The sequence below is a fragment of the Tachyglossus aculeatus genome, chromosome 1, assembly GCF_015852505.1.
Source record: "Tachyglossus aculeatus isolate mTacAcu1 chromosome 1, mTacAcu1.pri, whole genome shotgun sequence".
NCBI classification, from domain to species: Eukaryota; Metazoa; Chordata; class Mammalia; order Monotremata; family Tachyglossidae; genus Tachyglossus; species Tachyglossus aculeatus.
In genome coordinates this window covers 124443850-124467274 of record NC_052066.1, presented here as the reverse complement: position 1 = coordinate 124467274, position 23425 = coordinate 124443850, and the positions used below count along the sequence as shown (strand labels likewise).

At 40.5% G+C, this 23425-nt stretch overlaps 1 protein-coding gene and 1 non-coding gene across 2 annotated transcripts in view; both read left to right on the top strand.

Moving 5' to 3' along the window:
• COL19A1 (collagen type XIX alpha 1 chain) overlaps window positions 1–23425 on the top strand; it is a 335135-nt gene that overhangs the window by 159286 nt on the left and 152424 nt on the right. Inside the window, exon 14 of the mRNA XM_038744466.1 lies at window positions 5015–5068. Coding sequence (XP_038600394.1) covers window positions 5015–5068 — 54 coding nt within the window. The remainder of the gene's footprint in view (window positions 1–5014; window positions 5069–23425) is intronic.
• On the top strand, window positions 20194–20331 carry LOC119934719. Its single transcript, XR_005453002.1, has one exon. It is a non-coding gene; the product is annotated as a small nucleolar RNA SNORA7 (small nucleolar RNA).

Sequence of the window (23425 nt, the reverse complement as noted above, 5' to 3'; positions counted from 1 at the left end):
AGTCAGAGGTCATGGGTTCAAACCCTGGCTCTGCAAATTGTCAGCTGTGTGACTTTGGGCAAGTCACATAACTTCTCTGGGCCTCAGTTACCTCATCTGTAAAATTAGGATGAAGACTGTGAGCCCCCTGTGGGAAAACCTGATTGCTTTGTAACCTCCCCAGTTCTTAACACAGTGCTTTGCACATAGTAAGTGCTTAATAAATGCCATTATTATTATTATTATTATTATCATTACCATCCTTCCCATCTCACAAGCCCGCAATCTTGGTGTCATCCTCGACTCCGCTCTCTCATTCACCCCACATATCCAATCCGTCACCAAAACCTGCCAGTCTCACCTCCACAACATCGCCAAGATCTGCCCTTTCCTCTCCATCCAAACCACTACCTTGCTGGTTCAATCTCTCATCCTATCCCGAATGGATTACTGCATCAGCCTCCTCTCTGATCTCCCATCCTCCTGCCTTTCCCCACTTCAGTCTATACTTCACTCTGCTGCCCATATTATCTTTGTGCAGAAACGCTCTGGGCATGTCACTCCCCTCCTCAAAAATCTCCAGTGGTTGCCTGTTAACCTAAGAATCAAAGAAAAACTCCTCACTCTTGGCTTCAAGGCTCTCCCTCACCTCCCTCCCTCCTACCTCACCTCCCTTCTCTCCTTCTACAGCCCAGCCCGCACCCACTGCTCATCTGCCACTAACCTTCTCACTATACCTCCTTCTCGCCTGTCCTGCCGTCGACCCCCTGGCCTGGAATGCCCCCCCTCCCTCCACATATCTGCCAAACTAGCTCTCTTTCTCCCTTCAAAGCCCTACTGAGAGCTCACCTCCTCCAGGAGGCCTTCCCAGACTGAGCCCCCTTTTTCCTCTCCTCCTCTCCATCCGCTCCCCCGCCCTACCTCCTTCCTCCCCCACAACACTTGTATATATTTGTACAGATTTATTACTCTATTTATTTTACTTGTACATATTTACTATTCTATTTATTTTGTTAATGAGGTGCATATAGCTATAATTCTATTTGTTCTGACGATTTTGACACCTGTCTACATGTTTTGTTTTGTTGTCTGTCTCTACCTTCTAGACTGTGAACCCATTGTTGGGTAGGGACCATCACTATATGTTACCAACTTGTATTTCCCAAGCACTTAGTACAGTGCTCTGCACACAGTAAGTGCTCAATAAATACGATTGAATGAATGAATGAATCTGTAATTTATTTATATTAATGTCTGTCTCCCCTTCTAGATAAGCTGCTTGGGGTCAGGTAACATATTATCAACTCTACCAACTCCATTATATTGTACTCTCCCAAGTGTGTAATGCAGTGCTCTGCACAGTAAGTGCTAAATACTATTGCTTGATTAATTGATTCCTTAGCCCCAAATTAACAGAACATTTAGTTCACAAAACTTTCATTTTCTCAATCTTTGTAGCACCCCCATGAAACAGTTAAGTTTCCTGAGCAATTTTATTTCCTCTAATAAATGAATGTTGTTTCCTTTACATAAAACCTAGAGTACATTTTGTATACTCTAAAATTTTATGCAGCTCCTATTTAATCTTAACTTTTAGTAAATATTAAGTCCGATCTAAAATAATTTTAAAATATATGTTCCTGTATGATCCATCAGACAGGTCTGTTTCTCTTTCTGGTATTAATTAACTGTAATATTCTTGGGGGGGAAATTCAAATAAGGCCATAAGTAAAATCTCCCTTTCCCACTTCACATCTCTCCTTAGTTGAGAAGTTTTATAAATATTTCTTTGCTAGTTTTAAAAAGAAAATGTGTTCAAATGTAGTTGATCTACGCTATTAAGACTACTGAACATCTGTTGTGTTTGTTGAACGCTTCAACATATCCTTCTATCCTGGCTAAATCTGGGTAATTTTTCAGTTAAAAATTTATGTGTGTTTGCATCATGACAGCGTTTCCTAAATAGCCAGAAGCTTTTCTTGGGTGAGTTATATGACATTTAGCACCTTTCAAATGATGTGTTTTGCAACAAAAAAGTGGCTTAACTGGATTTGGCTGTGAGCTGCACACTTTTATCCATGTCTGATCAATTTTCCAACCTAGTGCTTAATATTTCTTATAAATGCATTCTCCTGTCAAAATTTTAAACCTAGAGAATCTACTGAAAAGTAAAGTTAATGTTCTGTCTAAGCAATTTTGTACTGTGGAAAGCCCAAATATGTTCTTAAGAATCCATTTCAGAAGTTCAACTATTGTGTAGCTGGTAGGGTTTCTATAATTTCCCCAAGGAATATTTTTTTTACTTTAACCTTCCAAAGATCCAAATCTCAGAATAATTGGACATGCCTGCAGGAAGTAGGAGTATTTTTGGATTTTTTTTTTTACTCGAAGAACCTCCTTGACCTGAATCTGCAAGGGGGAATTCTAACATTATACCAATCAAAGTTTGTGGGGAAGTCCCATGCAGACAAATGATCCATTTGTGGTACGTCTCACCTTTAGTTTCTCTCAGATCCTGACTTAAAGTGATGTCAGATGTCCAGTAGATTGACAGATTGCTCTGCAGGTTTTCCAGTCTTTATCTCAGTCTGATGTTTTTGTCTACATGGATGAGTGGTTTTATTTTATAGGACAATTATTCCAAGAGAGCACATGTTCCTCTGATTTTATTATTTATGAAGAGATAATAGTTTTTCTCAGAGTAAAACACTTCATCTTTAGTAGCTTTTTAGGAATTTATCCCACACTGTCAGCATTACAAAAAAGGATACAACCTCAACCATTACTTTACCCACTTCCTGAAGTCCTCTGAACTTTTCCCAACTCAAAATAGCCCTCAAGTTCGAGAAGTCCGAAATATTCTCTGTCACTCAGGACAATTACATGACATCTGGGAATCCTGGAAAGACCCAGAGGCAAAATAAGTGTGTGGAACTTTCTGAAAGGGAGTTGCAGTATTTCAACCTTAAGACCTCCATTGTTCATTCATTCATTCATTCATTCATTCATTCAATAGTATTTATTGAGCACTTACTGTGTGCAGAGCACTGTACTAAGCGCTTGGGAAGTACAAGTCGGCAACATAGAGAGTCGGTCCCTACCCAACAGCAGGCTCACAGCGTAGAAGGGGGAAACAAACAACAAAACAAAACATATAAACCAAATAAAATCAATAGAATATGTACAAGTAAAATAAATAGGGTAATGAATGTGAACAAACATATATACAGGTGCTGTGGGAGGTCGGGTGGAATAGTAATAATAATATTAATTCATTCAGTCAATCAATCAATCACATTTCTTGAGCACTTATTGTATGCGGAGCACTGTACTAAGCTCTTAGGACAGTACAATGTAATAATATATAACAGAGTTGGTAGACAGGTTCCTTGCCCACAATGAACACATTATTGACTGAAAGCTGGGCTTTCTGTAATTTAAAAAAAAACAAACAACCATTCTCCTGAAAACATCAGTTTGGAAATAGCACTTCAAGTTTTGAAGTCAACTTTGTGCACAGCATATTACTGGTCAGGCAGACATTCTTATCACTTTTCCAATGCTATTACCAAATCATAAACTATAAAAATTTATCCATGACTTAAGACTCTAATACATTTTAGGAAATGCTGTAAAAACAAGGATTGGTAGGAAAAAAAAGTGCTGTTTAAAAAAGAGCAGTGAAAAGAAAATGAGACAGGATGCCTATGGAAAGAGTGTAGGACTAGGTAGGGATTTGGATTCAAGTCCTACTGTGTGACATTAGGCAAGTCATTCAACTTCTCTGGGCCTCAGTAAACTCATCGGTAAAACGGGGTATGATTGTTAGCACATAGTACTAAGTACTTAACTGTTATAATTATTATTATTCAAATTTTGGAGCCCTTTGCAAAGGAAATCGAGGTCCAAAAGCTCCAGCAATGCGGTCTGTGTATTCCCCAATGATTCTTATATATGCATCAACTTCTATATTTTCAAAATCACGTTAGTTGTAATTTAAATGGTTAACTAAAAAAACTTACAGAAGAAAAATAATTTCCCATCTAAAAGAACCTGAATTCAATGATTTTATTTGTGTGAATTAGATTATCCTTTCCAAACCACTTTAAAAAATGTGTTTATATTTTATAACAGGACTGTTGCTATTAACTGGTAAAGATGACAGAAATTAATGGCTTCTTGTTATGGATACAATGTCCTGTGCCTCACAGTCAATACATGCAATTGATTTTCCTGATACAATATATTGACTTGAAAAGCTAGCTGTAGGGAATGCTTGCGTCCCAATTTTAATTTCCATATATGGTGAAAATTGCTGCTAATTTTACAAGATCATTATTCACTGAATGGCTTAACAGAGCTAGAATACCTAATATGCGAGTCCAGATCCTTGGTGCCTTTTCCTTACTCTGCCACCAGCTTACAAAGGGATGTTTGAGTCTGTTTCTGCATCTGAAAAAGTAGATTAAGATGCCTCATCTGATATATTTCCTAGAGATATGGTGATGTTTCATAGAAAATGTCACATCTTCTTGAAGTGCTTTCAATTTCCCATTTAAAAGATGCTTTATCATAACTACACTGTATTTGAAATTAAAGTTTTATTAAGAATAGAATTAGATACATAGTTGGTGTCAAGGTAGTGCTTACTTGATTCTATTGAGGTTTGGTGGAAAACTGAAAAATGTTCTTTTAAAGACCCAAGAGAACATATTTCTTTTTTGTTAGTAGTGATATCTACCATTTGTTTATGGGATTTTCTTGTAATATGACCTGAGCCTCAGTAAATATTCATTGAATGCGAACATTTGGCCTTGACATCTGGCTCTGGGACTTGGTTATTCTGCAGTAAAGGCAATATGCTCTAAGTCTGTGCATTCATCATTGTGAATGTATTCTAGAGTCTAGTCTCTGGGGAATCCAAGCCACTTCAAAAAAAGTAAATGTCAAGTGAGTATTCCCCCTCACAGTACCCCTATGAAGCAGGTGAATTATAAATATTCTTTTGACTCATGTTTCTATTTTTTCCTCCTAGGGTGCTCTGGGTTTACAAGGACCTCCAGGTCCACCTGGGAAAGAAGGACAGAGGGTGAGTCAACTCTAATTTGTTACGTGGGTTATCCAACATCCTTGTGATTTTTTTTTATCCTGAGCACAGATAAAGATGAAACTAAGAGATGACTGTGGAGAGATTGTTGTCAAACCAGTTCTATTTCCTTGGATGATCTACAGTGGATGCTAAAAGTAAACCTGCCAATGGGTCTGGAATACTGAAACATTATAACACAAACGACTTGAGGAGGTGGGGAGGCAGATGAAGAGGGATAACCACACTGTGACTATATTTTTTTTCAAATATATTTCCCAGGAGAAGAGTCTCTTTTAGATAGCGCACCCTTAGAGGGTTTGTAACTGTGACTTGTTGCATTATCAAACAGGTCACAACTGAGCGTCCATACTTGAGTTTTGCCTTCATTAGAATGAGATTTCAAAATTGCATGTCTCAGAGGCGGACTGCAGAAATGCATGGTTGAGTGTCGTTATGTAATTAGCTCTCAAAAACAAAAGCAGCAAGCATTGTTTCCTGGAGATTGCAGTTAGGATACATGATATGATACTGATGAGGAGCCTGTGCATTAGATGATGGCTGGAAAATCCATGGGAATATATTTATTAGCTCTTTTTCTTTACAAAATGAAATATGATTTAACAAAGTTGATTTTGTACCCCTGCAAACATTTCTTACTTCTGAACCACTGACATTTGAAGTAATGCCAGAATAGTTTATTTCTATTTGGAAGTCTGTGATTTACCTGGTACAAAACTCCCTTTGATTCTTCTACAAGGTAAATAAAGATAAACATTGTCTGGTTTCATTTGGCGCACAACTTAATCACCATTCAGTTCTGTCTTTTTTAGGATGTTCTATGTTTTTTAAGGTTGTTTATATATAGGCTTCCTTTCTATCAGCCTTTTATATAGAATTCTTTTCTCTAAACTGAAGTTTTCCTGCGTTCTATTAAAATAAGGATGCATGGGAAGGGAATATATATATAACTCTATACACGGAGAGAGTTATATCTAACTCAGTAAAATACATTAGTAAGTGATGCAGTTAGCACACTATTCATATTTAGCCTCACCAGCTATACTTAGAGAGCACATTTTCTCTTCATCAGTCAGTCAATCAATCAGTCAATTGCATTTATTGAGCACTTAGTGTGTACAGAGCACTGTATTAAGCCCTGGAGAGACTACAGTATAACAGAGTTGGTAGTCATTTTCCCTTCCCACAGTGACCTTACATTCTAGAGGAGGACAGACATTAATATAAATAAATAAATTATGCATATGGACTTAGAGAAGCAGTGTGGCTCAGTGGAAAGAGCCTGGGCTTTGGAGTCAGAGGTCATGGGTTCAAATCCCGGCTCCGCCAACTGTCAGCTGTGTGACTTTGGGCAAGTCATCTAACTTCTCTGTGCCTCAGTTACCTCATCTGTAAAATTGGGATTAAAACTGTGAGCCCCCCATGGGACAACCTGATCATCTTGTCACCTCCCCAGCGCTTAGAACAGTGCTTTGCACATAGTAAGCGCTTAACAAATGCCATCATTATTATTATTATTATTAAGTGCTGTTAGGATGAGGTAGGGGTGAGTAAAGGGTGGAAATCCAAGTACAAGGGTGATGCAAAAGGGAAAGGGAAATGAGGGCTTAGTAACGGAAGGCCTCTTTGAAGAGATGTGCCTTAAATAAGGCTCTGAAGGTGGGGAGAGCAATAGTCTGTTGGATATGAAGAGGGAGGGCATTCCTGGCCAGAAACAGGATGTAGGCAAGAGACTGGAAGGAGGCAGGGAGATAAGCAAGGACTCTGATACTGTAATCAAGGCACAGATACTATATATCTGTTTGTATTGGAAAATATTGCTCCAAAACATGGAACATGTGGTTTTAAAGACCAATGCAGGGCCAGTAAATCATTTCAAATGCTTCCGTGTTGAATTTTCTAACCACAGTAACTGGCGGAGTTTTCACTTTGCCCTATTCCTCACAAACTTTACTAAACATTTATTTATCTAGGGCTCATTCCATTTCTAATTGCTCTACTCAGGCTGATATGTCTTCTACTGCAGTTCTTCTAGTGTGTGAGGTTGCCATATCAGCAGCATAGTGGATAGAGCATGGGCCTGGGAGCTAGAGGGACCTGGGTTCTAATTCTGATTCTGCCACTTGTCTGCTGTGTGAGCTTGGGCAAGTCACTTCACTTCTCTATGCTTCAGTTACCTTGACTGTAAAATAGAAATTAAGTCTGTGAGCCCCATGTAGGACAGGGACAGCAACCAACCTGATAAACTTGTATCTACTCCAGTGCTTAGAACAGCGCTTGGCACACAGTAAGTGCTTAACAAATACCATTATTATTATCATTATTATTATATTATTATCATTTGAGATGTTGCATAATCTGTTCACTAAAACCTTTCTTCCAGCCAACCTTTTTACAGTTTGCTTATTTCCATATACTGGGGAACAATTGTTAGCTATGCTTCTTTTAGTTCATTTGCCTCACATGTTCAGCCTAACGTGATGCTAATGAACTGTGTTCCAAAGCCTCATTGTTTGTGATCTCTACCCTTTGGGCATTTGACATTTGCCCCACCCTCAGCCCCACAGCACTTATGTACATATCTACAAATTATTTATTTTTATTAATGTCTATCTCTCATAAACTATAAGGTCACTGTGGACAGGGTACTGTCTTCCAACACTGTTTCTCTCTCCCAAGTGCTTACTAGAGTGTTCTGCACACAGTAAATGATCAATTGTATCATTGATTGATTGATCCTTTTTAATATATGATATCAACATTGAATGACATCTATAAAATGTCAGTCATTTGCTCTAACCTTCTACCTGAGAGTCAGTCACATTTTTCTTGATTTTTTTATCCTGGAAAATTAGTTATCAAATATAGATCAGAAGCAATGTAGGAAAACTGTGCACTCTTCAACAGTGTATGAAGTGGATATGGACACAGTACATCTGCTTCCAAGGAGAGTGCACAGAGAAATTCTATGACACAGTCACAGACTGCCCAATTAATCCTGACCAGTAATTTCACATTTACCACTGACTGGACAAGGGTATGGGTGGCTCAGCCCAATACCTCACAGTCAACAAGCATATCAATCAGTTCATTCATTCAACTGTATTTTATTGAGCGCTTACTGTGTGAAGAGCACTGTACTAAGCACTTAATAGAGTATAATATAACCATCAACAGACACATTCCCTGCCTCACAACAAGTTTACAGGGGGAGATGGTATCGAGCATTTCCTGTATGCAGAATTCTATGTGCTTGTGAGATTATAATGGTAGGTAGAAAAGATTCCTGCCCTGAAGGATCTTACTTTCTAGCAGGAAGACAGAAATTAAAATAAATTAGAAGTAGAGGGAGGCAACAGAGTATAAGACTATGCACATAAGTGTTGTACAGATGGGCTTAGGGGATGTGAATTTAAGAGCATAGGTGATACAGCCGGGAAGGATAATAGAGTGAGTAGATGATAAATTAAGGAAGACATTCAGGAGCATATGTGACTTTAATAGACTTTAAATATGGTTAGTGTAATAGTCTGTCAGAAATGAAGTATGAGGGAGTTACATGCAAGAGGGAGGGCATGAGAAAGAGTTCATTGGAAAGAGGGTTGAAATCAAGCTACAGCAAGTAGGTTGCTGTTAGAGGGGTGATATGTGTGGGCTTGGTTGTAACTGGAAAGAAGTGGAGATAAGTATGAGGGAAAGAGTTGATTGAGTGCCTTAAAACCACTGGTGAGAAGTTTCTGCTTGATGTGGACATGGATGGGAGATTTTTGAGGCATGTAGAGATGTGCAGAATGAATTTTTAGAAAAATTATACGGGAAGCAGAGTGACTATATTGGACTAGTATGGCCTAGATTGATTAAAAATAGACTGATGTAGTAGTAAAAATGGGATAAGAAAAGTGGTTCAACCAACATAGTAGCACTTTGATGGAGAGAAAAGGGGTGAATTATAAAGGTGTTTGGAAGGTAGACCTGACATAATTTGGTGACAGACTGAATATTCAAATTTAAGGAGAGATATGAGTCGAAGATAATTCTAGAGTTACAGGCTTATGAGACAGGGTGGATTGTCGTGGTGTCAACAGTGATAGGAAAGTCATGGGTGGATTTCTGTTTTGGGCATGTTAAGTCTGAGGTGACAGTGGGATATCCAAGTATTGGTGTCTTGAATGCAAGAGGACATGTAAGATTGCAGAGAAGGACAGAGGTCAGAGCTGGATAGGTAGAGTTAGGAATCATCCATGTAGAGATGGTAGTTGAAGTTATGAAGTAGGTGAGTTATCCAAGGGAATAGGTATCAATCAATCAATCGTATTTATTGAGCGCTTACTGTGTGCAGAGCACTGTACTAAGCGCTTGGGAAGTACAAGTTGGCAACATATAGAGACAGTCCCTACCCAACAGTGGGCTCACAGTTTAGGTATACACGGAGAATAGAAACGGACCCAAAACTGAGCCTTTGGGGACTTCCAGAGTTAGGGGGTGGGAGGCAGAAGAGGTGCCCTCAAAAAAGACCAAGGAGAAACATCCAGAGAAATAGCAGAATAACCAGGAAAGGACAGTGTCAGCTACACCAAGATTTGATCATATGTCCAGGAGAAGAGATGCTTCCCAGTGTCAAAAGCTGCTGAAAGATCAAGGAAGATTGGGATGGAGTAGAATCCATTATATTTGTCGAGGACATCATCATCATCATCATCATCAATCGTATTTATTGAGCGCTTACTATGTGCAGAGCACTGTACTAAGCGCTTGGGAAGTACAAATTGGCAACATATAGAGACAGTCCCTACCCAACAGTGGGCTCACAGTCTAAAAGGGGGATACAGAGAACAAAACCAAACATACTAACAAAATAAAATAAATAGAATAGATATGTACAAGTAAAATAAATAAATAAATAGAGTAATAAATATGTACAAACATATATACATATATACAGGTGCTGTGGGGAAGGGAAGGAGGTAAGATGGGGGGATGGAGAGGGGGACGAGGGGGAGAGGAAGGAAAGGGCTCAGTCTGGGAAGGCCTCCTGGAGGAGGTGAGCTCTCAGTAGGGCCTTGAAGGGAAGGGACATAATCATATTACCAGAAAAATAACTACACAAAAGTTCTGCTATTTATAGTATATCCTCTATTTTAGCCTAAGCAAAGGCCCTGTGTAAATGGACAACCAGGTCTTTCTATCATTAAGAAAAAATAGCAGCAGCAGTACTTGAGCAGGCCTATTTAGAACATAGCAATCACCCTAAATGACAAGTTAAATTGCTCTTAAATTGCCTCAAACACTCCAAATAGGCTTATCAAAGAGCCACATGTAGAAAACTGCATGTATATAGATTGTAATGGATTATTGTTTGCAGAGCCAAACCATAAAGGCTTCTTAATCATCAGGTGTATTTATTGAGCTCTTCCTATGGGATCACTTCAGAAATATGCAATAGGAAAAAGAGATCCTACCTTCTAGGAACTTCACTCTAATGAGGCAGTCATTAGCTTGCCTGTGATCGTGCCTTAATAACAATAATAATAAGCAAAATTATAATACTTTTTAGCACTTAAAATATGGTAAGCAATATTCTAAGCGCTGCAGTATGTAATATGTACGTAGATTGGACTCAGTCTCTGTCCCTCATAGGTCTCACAGTACAAGGGGTTGAACAGGTACATAATTTCCATTTTCACAGATGAGGAAAACTGAGGTACAAGGAAGTTGTGACTTGCCCTCTTTTCCACCGTTAAACTTGTCATTCCAAATAGGATCAGTTGGACAATAGAATCATTTTCCAATAAAGGATTCACACATGCGTGCGCATGCACACACACACACACACACACACACACACACGGCTTTAATAATGTTTTCTCTGTTGAATCAGATCCTTGAGTCTGAAAGACTTTGGGTACTACGTATTTGCTTATTTAAGGTCCTTTTTAACAGCTCTCAAGTTGAGGAAATAAAATCATTCAGTCAATGGTATTTGCTGAGCACTTACTGAGGAAAGAGCACAGTAATAAGCACCATGATACAGTAAAACAGAGTTGGTGGACATGTTTCTTGCCCACAATGAGTTTACAGTTCAGAGGAAAAATAGAGCCATAGAAGACTTTCCATTTCCTAATATGTAGAGTTTTAAAAGGCCAGATCATTAGTCTATTCACAAATACTCACATGGGAGAATCTATTCACAAATACTCACATGGGAGAATTTCAGTAGATTTTAGTACTTTTTAAATGCAGTCATTAAATGTAATGCCTATTTGTGGTTATTTCCCATGATTATGGCCATTATGTCCATGATTTATACTTACATGAGCTCTTTGCAAATGTAGTCCAGTTTTAAATTATGTATCTATTACTGCTAACAGATGTTTATCCCCAGAGAGATATCAATATGCTAGACTGACCGAGGCCAGCAAACTGATGACTGACATCCCAGTGTGATTTTGACCTTCTGAGTTCCCAAATCCTTCAGCTGTTTCCCCTCTAGGGAATTAATTTCATACATATTGCTCATATTTTCTCTCTGCTACATTCCCGTGTAAATCCTTTTCTATCCCTTCAGGCAGCCATTCACTTGATTGCATACTTTCATCAATCTGGAATAGAGAAATTGATTTTTGCTTTCTATCAGAGTGCTTTTCCAAGGCTGTTTGAAGTGGCTTAAAAGCCTTGATCTGGATTAGGAGTGTCAAACTTTAGGACAATTGGAACAACTGTGTCTCAGTTTCGGGGACTAGAGGCCATTTGAGAGGTTCCAGAGCCCCCGTCAATATCAGTGTCTCTACTCATGGAATTTGGGGCTTTTTGATGAGGCACGCTGGACCTGTGGCAGCTTTGAAAATGTTCAGCCCTCTGAGTTCAGGACTTCAAGTACGACTATTTGATTGATGGATGCCTTTTAATCTTGAGTAAACTTCCCCAGGTATACTGGGGACTTCCAACCCTTCTTCATATAGGCATGATGTTATGACAGCATAATGGAGGCAAAATGACGAGCTCCAAGATGAGGCCTACATCTTGTAGCCACAGTCTGCTTGAAGTAGAGAAGACCTGGTGATGTTCACCTTCTCTTGCCTTAGCCAGTGGCTGTGGGAAGAATAGGGGTGAACACTCATGCTTCCTATTGCTCCTAGCCCCCGACTGCTGTGATGTAAACCTAATTAAGACAACATAGACCAAGGGTTCTAATAAGCAGAAGCAAATGGCATTGATTGTAGCCTGATGGGAAAAAGACAGAGTTTCAAAATAACAGCTATTCAATCAATCAATCAGTAGTATTTATTGAGTGCTTACTGGGAGAGTACAATATAACAAAATTGTTAGATACAATCCCTGCCCTCAATGAGCTTACAGTCTAGAGGGGGAGACAGACATTAGGTACATAAGTACTGTGGGCCTGAGGAAAGGGTGCAAATCTAAGTATGAGGGCAACCCAGAAGGGAATGGGAGAAGAAATGAGGGCCTCGGAGGAGATGAGCCTTCAGTAAAGCTTTGGAGATGGGGAAAGTGATAATCTGTCAAATATGAAGAGGGAGGACATTCCAGGCCAGAGGCAGGACTTGGACGAGAAGTTGGCAGTGATATAGATGAGATGGAGACACAGTGAGTGGGTTGGCTCTAAAGGAATGAAGCTTTCAGGCTGGGTTATAGTAGGAAATCAGGGAAGTAGATAGGATGGGCCAAGGTGATTGAGTTCTTCAAAGCCAATTTTAAGGAACTTCTTTTGATGCGGAGGTGGACAGGCAACCATTGGAGGTTCTTGAGGAGTGGAGAAACTCGGACTGAACATTTTTGTAGAAAAAAGATCAGGGCAGCAGAATGAAGCATGGACTAGAGTGGGGAGAGAGAAGAAATAGGAACGTCAGCAAGGAGGCTGATGCAATAGTCCAGGAAGAAAAGGAGCTTAACAAATACCATCATCATAATCATCATAAGTGTTTGGATTAATGTGGTAGCAGTAGTCGATCATTTAGAGAAATAATACTTCTTTGCCTTCTTTCCAAACATCATGCTAACATTCCAGCAGGTTTTAACGAATATGAGTAATAATAATAATGATGTTATTTGTTGAATGCTATGTGCCAGGCACTGTACTAAGCTCTAGGGTGAATACAAGCAAATTGAGTTGGACAATGTCCCTGTCCCATGTGGACATCACAGTCTCAATCCCATTTTACAGATGAGTTAACTGAGGCACAGAGAAATGAAGTGATTGCACAAGGTCAGACAGCAGACAAGTGGTGGAACAGGGATCAAAACCCATGATCTTCTGATTCTCAGTCCCATGCTCTATCCACAATGCCACTCTGCTTCTTCCTGATTATAGCATGATGACCATTGAGTATCATCATAATAGCATTATCACTATTCTCCTGTGGCATCAGTGGACCTAAGCAATGTTCTCAACCATGTTCTAGCAATCTCTTGAAAGCACTATCAAAATCAAAATAATCAATGATCAAGTTCGGAAGGATGTTGGTAAATATATGATTTCATGTATTAGCCACCCCTAAGTCCTCATTTCCTCTTCTCGCTCTCCCTTCTTCTTCCCCCATACTTAGATTCACACCTCTTATTTACCCTTCCCTCACCCCCACAGCACTTATATACATATCTTAATTATTTTATATGTATTAATGCCTGTATCCCCCTTTAGACTGTAATCCCATTATGGGCAGGGAATGTGTCTACCAACTGCTATGTTGTACTCTCCCAAGCACTTAGTACAGTGCACTACACAGTAAGCACCTTGTGAATATATTTATTGATCGTCATGTAGAACAGATGTTTGGAAGAGATCAATTTGTTTTCTGTGGCATAGTAGCAAGGAAGCATCTTGTCAGTCCTCTGCCTGACTTTCCCACCACTGTAGAAAGCACTACTGTACTCTGTACCTCACACACCTGGAACCTTGGCATTATCCTTGACTCCTCTCACTCTTTCAATCATTCATTCATTCAATCATATTTATTAAGCACATAATTTATTAAGCAGAGCACTGTACTAAGTGCTTGGGAGAAGCAGCTTTGGAGTAAGAAGATGTGGTACAAATTGGGAATTTGTACTTCCCAAGCACTTAGTACAGTGCTCTGCACATAGTAAGCGCTCAATAAATACGATTGATGATGATGATGATGATGTGGGTTCTAATGCTGGCTCCGCTACTCGTCTGCTGGGTGACTTTGGGCAAGGCACTTCTCTTCTCTGGGCCTCAGTTACCTCATGTGCCAAAATGGGATTAAGACTGTGAGCCCCATGTGGGAAAACCTAATTACCTTGTATCTACCCTGGAGCTTAGAACAGTTCTTGGCACATAGTAAGTGCTTAATAAATACCCATCATTATTATTATTATTACAATACAACAATACAGAGTGACAATCCCTGCCCACCGTGAACTCACAGTCTAGATGGACGGGAGAGAAAGACAACAATACAAATAAACAGACATCACTATAAATAAATAAAATTACAGATATATACATAAGTGCTGTGGGGCTGGGATGGGGAGATCAAAGGGAGCAAGTCGGGGCAATGCAGGAGGGAGTGGGAAATGAGGAAAAGTGGGGCTTAGTCTGGGAAGACCTCTTGGAGTTGATGTGCCTTCAGTAAGACTTTGAACTGGGGAGAACTGTCTGGCAGATTTGCACCAGAGGAGCTAAGTGTGCGGGCTGGGTTGTAGAAAGAGAGAAGCTAGGTGAGGTAGGAGGGGGCAAGGTGTTGGAGAGCTTTAAAGCCATTGGTGAGTTTTTGTTTGCTACAAAGGAGATTTTTGAGGAGGAGGGGGTGACATGCCCTGAACATTTCTGTAGAAAGATAATCTGGGCGGCAAAGTGAAGTATGGGCTGGAGAGGGAAGAGACAGGAGGTTGGGAGGTCAGAAAGGAGGCTGAAGCAGTAGTCTAGGTGGGATAGGATGAGTGATTGTATTAATTTTGTAGCAGTTTGGATGGAGAGGAAAGGGTGGAGTTTAGCAATGTTGTGAAGGTGGGACCAACAGGATTTGGTGATGGATTGAATATGTGGGTTGAATGAGAGAGAGGAGTCAAGGATAATGCCAAGGTTACAGGCTTGTGAAACGGGAAGGATGGTGGTGCCATCTACAGTGACGGGAAAGTCCGCAAGAGGACAGGGTTCGGATGGAAAGATAAGGAACTGTGTTTTGGACACGTTAAGTTTGAGGTGACTGGAGGACATCCAGGTAGGGATGTCTTGAAGGCAGGAGGAGATGTGAGCCTGGAGAGAGGGAGAGAAATCAGGGGAGGAGATGTAGATTTGGGTATGATCTGCATAGACATGGTAGTTGAAATCGCTGGAGCTAATGAGTTCTCCAAGGCAATGAGTGTAGATGGAGAATAGAAGGGGACCGGTTTCAGTGGAGTGAAGGTGATGCAAGGCACACTGGAGGAGTTCCAGGAGAGAATTGGAGGAGAGGAATTTAAGACAGGAATTTGGAGAGGAATAGTAGAAGGGAGATGGGGCAATAACTGGAAGGAACTGTGGGATCGAGGGGATTTTTAGAATGGGGCAGACATGGAGGTTGTTTAAAGGCAGTGGTGAAGAAGCCATTAGAGAGTGAATTGTTGAAGATGGCTGTTAGGGAGGAAAGGAGGGAGGGGGGTGCAAGAGTTTTTATGAGGTGTGAAGGAATGGGGTCCAATGCACATGGGGAGGGGTGGCATTTGAGAGGAGGCAGGAGATCTCCTCTGGAGATACTGATGGGAAAGATGGGAACATATTCTATCACTAAATCCTGTTGGTTCAGCCTTCACAACATTGCCAAAATCCATCCTTTCCTTGCCACCCAATCTGCTACCATATTAATTCAAACACTTATCCCATCCCACCTTGACTATTGTACCAGCTTCCTTGCTGACCTCCCTGCCTCCTGTCTCACCCGCTCTAGTCCATACTTGACTCTGCTGCCCAGATCATTTTTCTACAAAAATGTTCGGTCCATGTTTCCCTTCTTCTCAAGAACTTCCAGTGGTTGCCCATCTACATCCACATTAAAAATAAATTCCTAACCTTCACCTTTAAAGCACTCAATCACCTTGCCCTCTCCTACCTCACTTCACTACTCTCCTACTTCAATGCAGACTGCAAACTTCGCTCTTTAAATGCCAACGTACTCACTGTACCTCAATCCCTCCTATCTTTCCACCGGCCTTTTGCCCACATCCTGCCTCTGGCCTGGAACACCCTCCCTTTTCATATCTGACAGATATTGCTGTATTGTACTCTCTTAAGTGCTTAGTACAGTGCCCTGCACACAGTGAGTGCTCAATTAATACAACTGATTGATTGACATGAGCTGAAAGTACTCCTCCTACAGCAACCCAATTTATGGGCCGTTCAAAGTATGGATAGAAGGAGAAGTAAAACATTATTAAACTCTTGTTCCTGGAACTAGATGATGATGTAGAACTTCTGAGGATCATTGTTATTCTTTATCAAATTATTTCAAGCACATTTTCCAATATCTGTGTTATTAGGCTAATTCCCCCTTTCTTGCAGCTTCTGGTATTTCAGATTTCAAATAATAATTATGTATGTGTATATGTTTTAAGAGCTTGCTATGTGCCAAAGCACTGGCATAGCTCCAGATAACCACAGTTTGCAGTAAATCAGAAAAGGAGCTGCAAATTGAGGAAAAAGAAAGGGAAAATTGTCTAGCATGAGGAATGCTGCCAGAGTTAATGCAACTACTTAACTCATTTTGGTTATTCAATCTAGTTATTGATTTTGTGTTTCCCTAAGTTTATATGCTTTTAAGTACACTTAAAGTTAATTGTAAAATTATCCTAGTGTCTTCTGGGAACTGGTGTGCATTCATATTTGGGTACAGCCGTGAGGCCGTCCTTGAAAACAGCTGTATCATGGAATGTGTTTTTCCAAAGAGTTACAAATTTTAAATTAGTATCTGTTTCAAGACATTTGCAAAAATATGACATTCCTTGTGTATCCTCCTTGACTTTCCCCTTCTTCCCAGGAGTATCTCAAGAGGAGACTTTCAACCTCCTCTCAAAATCTACCACCTCCACTTGTACCTCTGACTCCATCCCCTCTTGCCTTATTAAAACACTTTATTAAAGCCCCCTCCTTCCTTCCCTCTCTGACTGCCATCTTCAACTTCTCACTTTCCACTTGGCTCCTTCCCCACTGCTTTCAAACATGCTCGTGTACCCCTTGCCCAAAAAACCCTCTTCCTTGACTCCGTGGTATCTGCCAGCTATCGCCCTATCTCTATCCTACCATTCCTGTTCATACTCAACTATGAGTATGACTCATACAAGAAGCAGCGTGGCTCAAAGAAGCAGCGTGGCTCAGTGGAAAGAGCATGGGCTTTGGAGTCAGAGGTCATGGGTTCAAATCCCGGCTCTGCCAATTGTCAGCTGTGTGACTTTGGGCAAGTCACTTAACTTCTCTGTGCCTCAGTTACCTCATCTGTAAAATGGGGATTAAGATTGTGAGCCCCACGTGGGACAACGTGATCGCCTTGTATCCCCCCAGCGCTTAGAACAGTGCTTTGCACATAGTAAGTGCTTAACAAATACCATCATTATTATTATTATTATACTCCTTGAGTGAGCTGTTTGCACCCACTGCCTCCACTTCCTCTCTTCCAAAAATTCTCCTTTGACCTCTGCAATCTGGCTTCTGCCTTTCACTCCACAGAAACTGCCCTGTGGTCACCAATGACTTCCTGCTTGTCAAATCCAATGGCCTCCATTCTATCCTAATCCTCCTCAGTCTCTTTACTGCCTTCAACACTTTGGACTGCCCTCTTCTTTTGGAAACATTATCTAACCTCAGCTTTATTAACACTTCTCTCCTGATTCTCTTCCTAACTTGTTAGCCACTTCTGCTCAGCCTTTTTGGTGGCTCCTCCTCTTTCTCCCAGTCCCTAACTTTGAGAGTACCACAAAGCCCAATTATGGGTTCCCATGTAGTTTGCATCTACACTAACTCCCTTGCAGTACTCATTCACTCCAAAGAGTTTAACTACCTTCTCTGCACAAATGATTTCCAAATCTACCTTTCCAGCCCCAACAAGGGGAAGCAGCATGGCCTAGAGAAGCAGCATGGCATAGTGGATCTCTATCCACTCAGAGGCCTGTGAGTCAGAAGGACCTGGGTTTCAATCTCGGCTGTGCCACACCTGCTGTGTCATCTTAGGCAAGTCAATCCAGTTCTCTGTGTGTCAGTTACCTCATCTGTAAAATGGGGATTAAAACTGCGAGCCCCATGCGGGATGGGAACTGTCAAACCTGACAAACGTTTATCTACCCCAATGCTTAGTACAGTGTCTGACACATAGTAAGCACTTCATGAATACTAAAAGCAACTACTAAAAAAACTCTCCCCTTCTCTTCACACTCACATGTCCTCCTGTCGTCACGACATCTCTACTTGAATATCCTACTGACGCTTCAAACTTAACATGTCCAAATCAGAATTTCTCATTTTCCCACCAAAACCCTATCCTCTCCGTGAGTTTCCCATTTCTGTAGACACCACCACCTTCTGCCCTGCCTCATGTCTGTAGCTTTGGTGTTATCTTAAACTCATTTCTCTCAGTTAAGCCATATTGTCATTCTGTCACCATATCTTGTTGGTTCTACTTTCACAATGTTGCTAAAATCTGCCTTTTCCTCTCATCCAAGTGGCTGCCACATTGATTGATGCACTTATTCTGCCTCAGCCTGCTCTCTGACCTCCTGTGTCTCCCCACCCCAGCCCATACTTCACCCTAATGACTGGATCATTTTTTAAAAAATAAAATTGAGTCCACTATTTGCTACACCTCAAAAACCTCCATTGGCTACCCATTCACTTCCACCATGTAGAGAAACCCTTTACCATCAGCTTTAAGGTGTCCCATCATCTCATTCTTTCCTACCTTACCTTACTGATCTACAGCCGAAGCCATGAATTTCACTCATCTAATGTTAAAATAATTCACTCTACCTCAGTCTCATCTGTGTCATCACTAACACCTTGTACACGTTCTCCCTCTGGCCTGGGATTCCCTCCTCCATCATATCCAGAGAGCATCTCTCTCCCCACTTTCAGAACCCTACTAAAATCACTTCTTCCCTTCTCTGACCTTCATTTCTACTGTTCACCTTCCCTTCTGCATTATACACTGTACCCCTGAAGCACTTGTTATTCAACCTTGCCCCATCCCACAACACTTAGGAACATATCCATGTACTCTGTCACTTCCCCTATTAATAAATTATTTTAAAGTTTGTTTCTCTGTCTAGACTGTAAGAAGCTTATGGGCAGGTTCTCACAACTCAACTGTCTATCAACTCATATTAGACTCTCCCAAGCACCTAGTAGAGTGGCACAGAGTAAGCATCAACAAATACCACTGATTGATTGATATGTACTGCTACATTAAGAATTACTAAACTATTATTCTTCGTTGAAGCAATTCAAGACATATCACAGTGTTAAATAAGTAAAGATTTGTTCTACAATTATGAATCATCCCCTGTTAACGCACCATTGTTCATTGTGCTTACTTTTACATTTGGTTATAAGACTGATCTCCATTCTCGCCTTCTGGGAGATTCCCTCTCATGCCTTTTAACCTCTTTTACTTTTATGTCTTTCTTATGTTGACAACTTGCTTGTCAAAATCTCAAAGTTGACCTTTAAGGCTAGATTTAATCTCAGTAATTCAGAGCACCAGTTGGCCTTTAATGCAGGAGTTGTGTTCTTTCAGAATCCATGTTAAGGAGTACTGTTTTGTAATACTCATTCCATGCCCATGACCGCTGTTTGCTGTTTCTTCTGGCACTACACTGAAATGTGTCCAAACAGATTCGGTGTTGGAAGAACATTCCTTAACACTACAGATACATTCTAACAAAAGCATTCATTCATTCCATAGTTTTTATTAAGTGCCCACTGTGTATGTGGCACTGTATTTAATGCCTAGAAAAAAAAACACAATTTAGAGAGATAAGACGTGGTCCTTCACCCATAGGAGTTCACAATCTCACATGTCCCCTTACCCATAGGGGCTCATAAGTTGGGAAGAGGAGCTGCTTATATCAATCAGTGGTATTTATTGAGCACTTACTGTGTGCAGCCCTTCCCAGGATTGTACCTGGAGAGTTTCCAGGACTCTACCAGTCTCTGCTACGGGGGGGAGAGTCAAGCAGAGGCATACCCATGCCATTCCAAGCTTGGGCGGTGGCTGTCGAGTGGGAGACAATCTGCTACAAATCAAAACTCACCTGTGCTGGGCAGCAGCAGCATGGGAGAAAGTCGAGGGCAGAGACTCAAGTTTACTGCATGGAAGAAGACAATGGTAAACCACTTTACCAAGAAAATTCTATGGATACACTACCAAAATGATTGCAGATGGAGGTGGGGCGTTCTGGGACAGATGTGTCCATGGAGTTGCTATGGGTTGGAGATGACTAAACAGCATAAGACAAGACAAAGAACCATGTACAGAGCTCGGGATAGTACTGTCTAACAGAAGTGGTAGACACATTCCCTGCCCACAATAAGCTTACAGTTTAGAGAGGGAAACAGACGTTAATATAAACAAGTAAATTATGGCTATTTGCATAAATGCTGTGGGGTTGAGGGAGGGGTGAATAAAATGTGCAAATCCAGGTGCAAGGGTGATACAGAAGGGAGTGGGAGAAGAGGAAATGAGGGTTTAGTTGGAGAAGACCTCTAGGAGATGTGCTTTTAATAAGGCTTTGAAGGTGGGGAGGGTGATCATCTGTCAGATATGAACGGGGGGGTGGGGGGCATTCCAGGCCAGAGGCAGGACATGGATGAGGGGTCGGTGGTGAGATAGATGAGGTGGAAGTACAGTGAGTAGGTTGGCATTAGAGTAGCAAAGTATGCAGGATGAGTTGTAGTAGGAAATCAGTGAGGTAATGTAAAAGGGCACAAGGTAACAATTGGTTCTTTAAAGCCAATTGTAATGCAGCGGTGGATGGGTAACCACTAAAGGTTCTTGAAGAATGTGGAAATAAGGACTGACTATTTTTGTAGAAAATAATCCGGGCAGCAAAGTGAAGTGTGGCCTGGAGCAGGGTGAGACAGACAGGGAGGTCAGCAAGGTGATGCAGTAATCACGGTGGGATAGGATAAATGCTTGGATTGACATGGTAGGAGTTTGGATGGAGAGGAAAGAATGGATTTCAATGATTGCGTGAAGATTAGACAGGATTCAGTGACAGTTTGACTATGTGGGTTGAATATGAGGAAACAAAATAAAAAGTACGACTACAATAGTTCCAAAATGAGCAGTAAGGAACTAGATAGAAGAACAGCATTTCAGAACCAAATGTCAGTGTTCTACAGGTTGAGAAGGCATGTGTAGTGAAAGAATGTTTCAGACATTTTGACAGGATGAGTGCATATCACTAGCAAATCAGAGTATAGGCTGGGAATGCTACTTCTAAAGGGTAGGAGAGCCACTTCGGGAAGATTATAAATCTGTATAAGCCAATGGAAAAAGCAGTGCAGGTAATTTTGAAAAGGGGCTGCTTCCATGGCATGTGAGAATAAGAAGACCTAGGATTTAGTCTTGGCTCCACTATTTGCATGTTGTGTGATGACTATGGGTAAGTCACTAAACTTCTCTCTGTGCCTCAGATTCTTCACTTTTAATATGGCATAAAACACTTATTTTCCCTCCCATTTTGACTGCAATCCTCATGTGGGACAGGAGTTATTTCTAAACCAGATGATCTTGTTTTTACCACAGTGCTTGGCACATAGTAAGCACTTTATAAATATCATCATTATTGTCATGTAAAGTGCCCTTTGTACTAGTACTTGGCTATTTATGAAGTTTTATTCTTAGGTCTGGAAGAGGTTAAAAAAGACCAAGTGGAAACCAACAGTCTCCTGAACTTCAGTTCACCCTAAATCAGCTCCTTGGGTGTCCTGGTTTCATTTATTTTCCTCTAGTACCTTGAAACTAATTATGACATGTACTTGAGGTTGGTAAAACTGCTCAAGAATACATCCACAGTAGATTTAGGATTTCTCATATGCCTAGATCAAGGGTACAATCTTTTGCAAATCTTCAGTTTGGTTTGAGGCTTGATTTCACATTGGTGTGACATTGTCAGTCTCCTGGCTTTCCTGAACCCATATTGTTCTTTGTTTTATCTTTACAACATTAGACATTGAGCTAATTCTGAATTAGTAGTATATGACCAATGAAAGCTTTTAGATAGATAGAAGGATCTGTATGAGGAGATGTTATATAAACTCAATCTTCTTTAGATTTCCTATTAATCATAGCACTTCACTTGTTTTATGTAATCATTTGCATGCCTTATGTATGTGAATAATCTGATTCAGTTAATGATTGATTCAAGGTCTTCCAAGGATGCCTGAAGCTAACTGAGCCGGAAAAGTTTTTTGGAGGTCTAGAAATATTTCTAATGCTTGTCCTCTAAGTGCATCTGCAGGCATGGTTCCTAATCCTATTATCCAATCCTACTTTATTCCATTGCCAGTGGACAATGTCAGATATTTGTCTTTAATTCTAGCACCTAGTACCTGGCATTATAGAATACCCTTAGGATTGTGATCATTTCCTTCGAAACCAAAACTTTGTTTTCTTCCAAGCCCGTATGTATTAATTGTATCCAATGTTTTTTTTCTTGTATCTTATGTACAATTAATATCACATCCTTTGGTTTGAAACTAAATTCTACTTCTCCAGGTATGGGACTAATGGTATCCATTAATATTTACTAAAGAAAGACTCCAGTACCTTGCCTTCAGTGCAGTGGTACAAAAAGTATAAAAGCCGTCACAGTCAGCTTCTTCACATTTTGGAAGGTGGTTATGATGGTGAAGTTTTAGACGTCCAGTGATATTTCCTCAGTGTTCGTATGATGATGAAAATTCTGTGCAAATAGCTGCTCAGTATATTTCCTCCCTGTCATTAGCTCTGGAAGGTTTACCATTTTCCATGATTTTAATTACAGTGGTGACTCCTTCCAAATTCCTCCTGCATAGACAAGTTGTCTATTCTTCACAGTATTTCCACCTCCTCAGTGATGGAAAGTGGATATTGAAGAGATATGGCTTTTCTTACTTGTGATGAGAATAGAGCCATCTAAGGGACTAGTCCATCAATGGGACTATAAAGAGATTATAACCTCTCATTTCCCTATCTTCATTCATTCAATCGTAATCATTGAGTGCTTACTGTATGTAGAGCAATGTACTAAGCACTAGGGAGAGTAAAATAACCACAATAAACAGGTACATTCCCTGCCCACAACAACCTTATTTGCTCTACCATCTGTGTCATCTATACACTTAGTTCTCTA